The sequence below is a fragment of the Orbicella faveolata genome, unplaced genomic scaffold (assembly GCF_042242905.1).
Source record: "Orbicella faveolata isolate gen_17 unplaced genomic scaffold, um_ofav_v1 contig_14, whole genome shotgun sequence".
NCBI classification, from domain to species: Eukaryota; Metazoa; Cnidaria; class Anthozoa; order Scleractinia; family Merulinidae; genus Orbicella; species Orbicella faveolata.
In genome coordinates, this window is record NW_028301541.1 from 15,760,561 (window position 1) to 15,767,500 (window position 6,940).

At 40.9% G+C, this 6,940-nt stretch overlaps 2 protein-coding genes and 3 pseudogenes across 3 annotated transcripts in view; 3 read left to right on the forward strand and 2 right to left on the reverse strand.

Annotated features, from left to right (window-relative positions):
• The window catches only part of LOC110046797 (uncharacterized), a 233,244-nt gene that overhangs the window by 213,145 nt on the left and 13,159 nt on the right, over nt 1-6,940 (reverse strand). The window lies entirely within an intron of this gene.
• Nucleotides 1-6,940, reverse strand: part of LOC110046813 (usherin-like) — a 260,713-nt pseudogene that overhangs the window by 83,319 nt on the left and 170,454 nt on the right. The gene's annotated exons all lie outside the window — the stretch shown is intronic.
• Nucleotides 298-1,682, forward strand: LOC149114195 (uncharacterized; annotated as a pseudogene).
• On the forward strand, nt 3,141-4,351 carry LOC149114196 (uncharacterized; annotated as a pseudogene).
• LOC149114197 (uncharacterized) overlaps nt 6,074-6,940 on the forward strand; it is a 1,241-nt gene continuing 374 nt past the window's right edge. The window contains exon 1 of the mRNA XM_089287611.1: nt 6,074-6,940. This exon is cut by the window's right edge and continues 374 nt beyond it. Within this exon, the coding sequence (XP_089143737.1) occupies nt 6,247-6,940 (694 nt within the window). The 5' untranslated portion in view covers nt 6,074-6,246.

Consider the following 6,940-nt stretch of genomic DNA (forward strand, 5'->3'; position numbering starts at 1 on the left):
ACTTTTGAAGACCTCACAAACGAACAGGAAATGTGCTCAAGAAAGCTCGAGTGGAAAGAAATGGGTTTTAAAGTCTTAAAAGTTACGATGTCTCCAAGATACATTTGGACAACGAGGAATAGAATGCACAAAACGAACTATTCGGAATGAATGCTTTATGGTCTGGGGAAAAAGGTAAGCTGCCCTCCTTCTGCTGTATTGCATTTTGAATTTTCTAAAACTACTCGCAGGACGTATGATTTAAAATTAAATGCGCTTTTAATATTTGGCAATTCGCGAGGAACTTGTTCGGAAAATGTCACATGACAAAGGAGATCGATGAAGCTTTCGTCAAGTTCCCCTCTCGCTGAGACTTAAATGCCACAACTGTGACAAGCTGTAGAAATTGAACACAACTGCCAAACAAATGCTAAATACATATACGCCAAATAACAAATGCCATAACAAATACAAAATATCAAACAACAAACAAATGCCAAACAGATGATCTGTTACCTGAATACCACCTGAAATACACCAAGGTCAGGAGCAATTGATTATCGAAGGTAATCCTACAATACCCGAGCAGTTTGAAAATCAAAATAAAATACCACTTCAGTTGTCAAGTAATTGTCAGGACAGAAATGCAGATAAAAATGTGGATGTATGGAACTCAAGGGCTACCATTGTCTCCCATCCTCAGTTTAGAATGACACGTGAAAGAGAACCCTCCAGAATTTCTTACAAAATGGTTACCAGACTTTCTAATGGCAAAAAAAAAAAAAAGAAAGAAATCCTCAAAGAAGTATTTCATTAGACAAAGTTTAAGCTTGTGTATTTTTCGAACAAGGACTCCAAAGCATAAAAACTTGCCTTGGTTTTGTATGATAGCTGAAGGTAATATTTTCAGAAAATTAAGGCAGCTCCAAATGAAAACATATCATTTTTTGAGCAGAATCATATCACTGAGTGAAGATATGGAGTCAAATCCTGGTCCTGCAAATGAGTATTGCAAATCAGTACCTTTTATATCACCCAAAAATTCTGTCTGATTATTAGAATTCAGATTGTCTCAGTTAGGCAGAACTACATTTGATGTTGGAGGAGATGGTGATTGCTTTTTTAGGGCTGTATCACATCAACTCTATGGAAATCCTCAGGGTCATTTCTATGTGCGCAGTGTTAACATTTAGTATTTAATGAATCACCCTGAACAATTTATAGAGAGTAAAACTGAGCATTCTTGGCAAGGTTATTTGGAAAGAATGTCATGTCAAGGAACATGGGCTGATGCTATCATAATTCAAGCTGTTGTCAATTGACTTAATTTATCAATTCATATTGCTGAATCAAATCCAACTTTTTCTCCAGTTACTGTTGTTGAGCCAGTGAATGTTACAAATGCCCTAAACATTTACATTGGATACCTAGATGAATTTCATTATGTTTTCATAGTCGAAAACAGAACAATGGAGATAAGAGACAACAGCAAACAAACAAAAAATGCAGATGAAAACAAACCAGTTGATAACAGTGAAACACGTAAAGCTTACAGAAGAAAATACACGAGAGAATACATGAAAGACAGAAGAGCTGATGATAACTTTAGAATAAATGGGTATCAAAAACGACTACAAGGCTGCAACATTAATAGCAAAAATCTAGGAACAAGAAACACCAGACTGCTAAAAGAACAAAATTGAACCCAAAACATGTCAGAGAAATTGAGCAGCGCTCCTTCAGAAAACGAAAATCAGACAACCCACAGCACATAAGGCAAATAACCAAACAGTCGGTAATAAAAAGACAAAAGGCTGAGACTCTGGCAAGTGTGTCGCTACTAACATGTAGCAGTCATGAGTTGCAGCCACAAGAAAATAAGTACGATGCAATTTCTATGATAAATTTGTTTTACAAAAACATTGCATGTGGCCCAGAATATGTATGCACTTGTTGTGACCAATTGTACTGGTTCAAGTGCTCACCATGTTCACTAGACATTGTTGAGTCCTGTCTTACTGGTTTTAAAAGTGTCAATGACACTGAATGGAGCTGCATGACTTGCAATAAAAAAAAGTCTAAAAAGTCTGAAAAAGCAATTGTCTAACTTGCAAGAAAAAAGGTCTAAAACAAGGTAGGTTACCCAGCTGTTCTAAAGCCAATAAGATGGGTTTTCCTTATAAGCTTAATGTATTGAATTTCACATCACTAGAAGAGCGACTAATAAATATCACCTCGTATACCTTTCATGCAAATCCGTGAACTACCTCGGGGTGGTCAATTGTCTATTCATGGAAACATTGTCAATGTGCCAAGTGATGTAAATTCAACTGTTCATTGTCTCCCAAGGCCAAGAAGCAAATCACAGACCATTCCAATAAAACTTAAAAGGCGACTTGGTTACAAGCATCACTATCAGTTTCAGACTGTCAGACCTAACAAAGTATTAGATGCAGCCAAATATCTTGTAGACACTAATGAATTATTTAAAACTGAAGGCATAAAAGTGCAAAATGTAGGGGTAGATGGCATAACTTTGCAACCCATGAAGAGTGGGGTGAGTTTGTTCAAAACCCTAACACATCCAGTGCTGATGTGCAAACTGATGAAATCTTCACGAAGTGCAAATATGTGCAGTGCAAATATTGTCAAAACAATATTTGCACTGCTGATGTTCATAATCCAGACAGAGAAAAAGACACAAAAAGGATTACCAGTGTTTCCTGTCCAAATGTTATATATATTAGATGAAGACCTTATTTCTATGAATATGCTCAACTAATGGCTACTTATTAACATGATCCACTTTTGAACTTAACACCTTACAAATGCAACACTTCTTAGTTCCAAAAGAGGCAAAGGACGGCACTTCATAGAATAATTACCACATACCATGAGGTAGCTCGAAGGAGCCTTTGATCTTGTTTTTGTCTTTAAAGTCTGCTGATTTTTTGTCGTACAAACAAGGATAATTGCGGACAGATTCCGCCAACTTTTCGTTAACCTGCGTCGCCATGTTTTCAGCTGACAGATTCTGACAGAGCGGGCCTGGATTTTATTTTACCTGGCATTTGCATACAATCGGAGGTCACGTGCGATGGCAAGCATGTGATATCCGAGCTTAGTGCAAGTTAGCTGTCCGAGCAAGCAGTCTATAAAGTTTATTCTCGCGGTCTTATTTTCGAGTGGTTTAGACCTTTCTACGTCTTGCGGTTAACATGTCTGGAGGAAAAGAATCCGCAGAATCGGCGAACGAAGACCAGTTATTGGCTTATGACCCAGACGAGGACAACAACGCCGGAATATCCGGAGAGAAACATCTCGACACGCCAAGTGTCATGGCGGCCAAGGCCCCAGTGAGCGATTCGAACATTTCGATGTCGCACGCTGACATAACGCTCCTTTCGTCAGCGATACTGACCTTGTCACAGAAAATCGATAAATTCGAGGAGGCAAAGGTAAACGGCTGAGTGATGACCGAGAACATCAACACGGTCTTCCCGCCAAGAAACCCGCCAAAGACAGCTCGAGCTCCTCGAGCGACCAACATGAGAACGAAGAAGACATTCAGACTCTCATGGATAAAGTAGAGGGTGAAGATGGCGATCTCGAGGCGGAAGAGCCAGAGGAAGATGAACGTTTAGCGGACTTGGAGAAGGAGTACGAGTCTGAAGACCTGACTGGCAAAAGTATTCACAGTCCACAGCTCGCCAAACTGCTTAACAAGATGTTCCGCAACCGTTTGCCAGATAAATTGCTGAAAGAAAAGCTTGAGCGCCAAGCTAGACCGGAAAATTGCGATACTGCTAAACCCACAAGGGTAAATCCAGGCATCTGGCGTAAGCTCCGTGAGCCCACGCAGAAGAGGGATTTGCAGCTGTTCAAAATCCAGCAAGCCCTCGTTAAAGGCATAATCCCAGTCGCTCGTTTGACGGATCTGTCCATGACAGAGAAGAAAGGCCTAGACCAGGAAGGGGTTCAACAGATAAAACAGTTTGGACTCGACGCTCTATCGTTGCTGACGCATGTTAACTATGAACTTAACATGCAGCGAAAGCAACTCATGACACCTGATATTGGCAGAGATTATGTCTCTCTCTGTTCTCCTCATGTGCCGTTCACTGACTTGTTGTTTGGAGATGACCTTCAAAAACAGTTGAAAGACATAGGAGATGTGAATAAAATTGGAGCCAAAGTGCAAGGTCATAGAGGACCCCACAGATCCCAAACGGGCTATGTTAACAACAACAACTCCAAGGGATCTTTTTCCCACAGAAATCAGTCAAAAAACTTGAAGGGCCAAACCTACAAACCCTGGCGACACAAGGACTCCCAGAAGTCCAACACAAACAACAAGAGGTCATCTCAGTAGCCACGAAGCTAACACGGTAAATGCTGTTTCAAATTTTGTTGCTGGTAATATAGCTAAACACATCTCTAACTGGAGGTCTATTACCACAGACCCAAGCATCCTTGAGATTGTGTCAGGCTATTTCATTGAATTTGAAAGCACACCATGTCAGTCAGCTGTGCCACATATTACTTTTTCTAACGGCGATGATCTCATCATTGCTGGAGAGATAAATAAACTCCTAGAGAAGGGAGTAATTAACAAAACTACACATTGTGACACTGAATTCATATCCACAGTTTTTACTCGGCCCAAGAAAGATGGGTCTCATCGACTCATCCTAAATCTTAAAAGATTGAATGAGTATGTCACATATCACCATTTTAAAATGGAATCTCTCCAGTCAGCAGTACAGATACTTAAAAAAGACTATTGGATGGCAGTTTTAGATCTCAAGGATGCTTATTATTCTGTGCCCATAAAGCCCCAGCACAGGAAATTTCTCAGATTTGAGTTTAAAGGATCTCTTTATGAGTTCACCTGCTTACCTAATGGCCTTGCATCGGCCCCTAGAGTATTTACAAAGCTCATGAAGCCAGTATATGCAACACTGAGGTCAAAAGGATATCTGATAGTAGGCTGCATAGATGACATCCTTTTGCTAGCAAAAACACCTCATTAATTAGAGCAAGTTGTGGCTGAAACATTTGCTTTGCTTAGATAACTGGGATTTACAATTCACGAATCAAAGTGTGTCCCAACACCAACCCAGATTGCCAAATTCCTGGGATTCTTACTGAACTCTAAGGACATGATCATTTCTATGATCCCTCAAAAAGCAGCCATTATCAAATCCAAGTGTCACAATCTAGCCCATCTGGAAGGACCCATTCCAATTCCAGATGTGGCCTCTGTAGTGGGCCTCATGGTCTCAGCCTTTGAAGGAGTTCAGTATGCACCTCTGTTCCATAGGTCTCTAGAAAATGACAAGACGTATGCTCTAAAAAACAATGGATGGGACTTGGAGGGGAAAATGACACTCTCCCCTCTAGCAAAACAGGACCTTTCATGGTGGATCACCAATGTTGATCAACTCCCCAAAGCCATCACGCCTAAACCCTCAGACTTAACTCACATGACTGACAGCTCTCTTAAGCGCTGGGGAGGGGTGATTGAGGGCACATCATCTGTAGCGGGTGGCAGATGGTCACACCAAGAATCCCAACTACATATTAACCTTTTGGAATTGAAGGCCATTCATCTCGCCTTGCAGGCCCTCTGCAACCATATGCGGAATCGCCACATAAAAATCCTTTGTGACAATACTACTGCTGTTTCATACATTCGTAATATGGGCGGTACAAAATCTTGCAGTTGCAATGACATCACCAGGGAAATCTTTATGTGGTGCATAGATCGAGAGCTAACACTATTAATTTCCCACTTACCAGGGAAACTAAACACAGAAGCAGATAAGGCTAGCCGTGAATTCCACAGTAGTAATACTGAATGGTCGCTAGACCAAACTGCATTTAATGAATTAAAATCAAAGCTGGGTGAGCCTGATATTGATATGTTTGCGGCAAGGCTAAACCACAAGACAACCCACTATATAGCCTGGAGACCAGATCCAGGGGCAGTAGCTATTGATGCCTTTACTATAGATTCGTCCCACTATAACCTTATCATTGTTTTCCTCCGTTTAGTCTCATCGTCAAAGTCCTTCAGTTCATATAAGAGAGCAAAACAACAGCCATCCTAGTTTACCCACATTGGCCAACACAGTTCTGGTATCCACTCCTGCTTCAGTTAATGAAATCTCCACCGGTAAAAATCAAGATGCACAAGAAGACTCTAACATTGCCCCATCAACCAGAAGAAGTTCACCCTCTGTTCCCCAAACTTCAGCTTCATGGATGTCTTGTGTCCAGTCATCATTAATTAATCAAGGCGTAACAGGGGAGCCTTTGAACACCATCTTGGAATCATGGCGATCAGGGACACGTAAGCAATATCATACATATGTTTCAGCCTGGGTTAAGTTTAGTAGTGACAATTCTATCAGTCCAATGAACCCAACCCTGCAACAGGTTTTGGAGTTCCTGTCATTCCAATCAAAAACAGTTGGATATAGTGCGGTAGCAACTGCTCGGAGTGCCTTGTCAACCTTCATCAAAATAGATGGCGTAAAAGTGGGTGATCACCCACTAGTGTCACGGTTTATGTCTGGTTTATTCAATCAAAAACCAGCCCTGCCTCGCTATACTGAGACTTGGAATCCACAGATTGTGCTCAACTATTTAAAAACTTATCCAACCACGGGAAACTTGTCACTTAAGCAACTCACTCAGAAACTAGTCATGCTTATGGCACTCCTCTCAGCACAGAGAACCCAGACTCTTCAAAAGTTATCTCTGGAGGAAATGCGTGCATCGCCTGGAAAGTATATATTCCATATCTCCTCTCTCTTGAAGCAAACCAGTGCAAAAGGTGGCCAGAACAGACACTTATTCCCTATCACCTTTACCAGTTATAATGTGGATAAAAGACTTTGTGTTGTTGAACTTTTGACAGTCTATATTGAAAGGACAGCCTCTCTTAGAAAAAGCA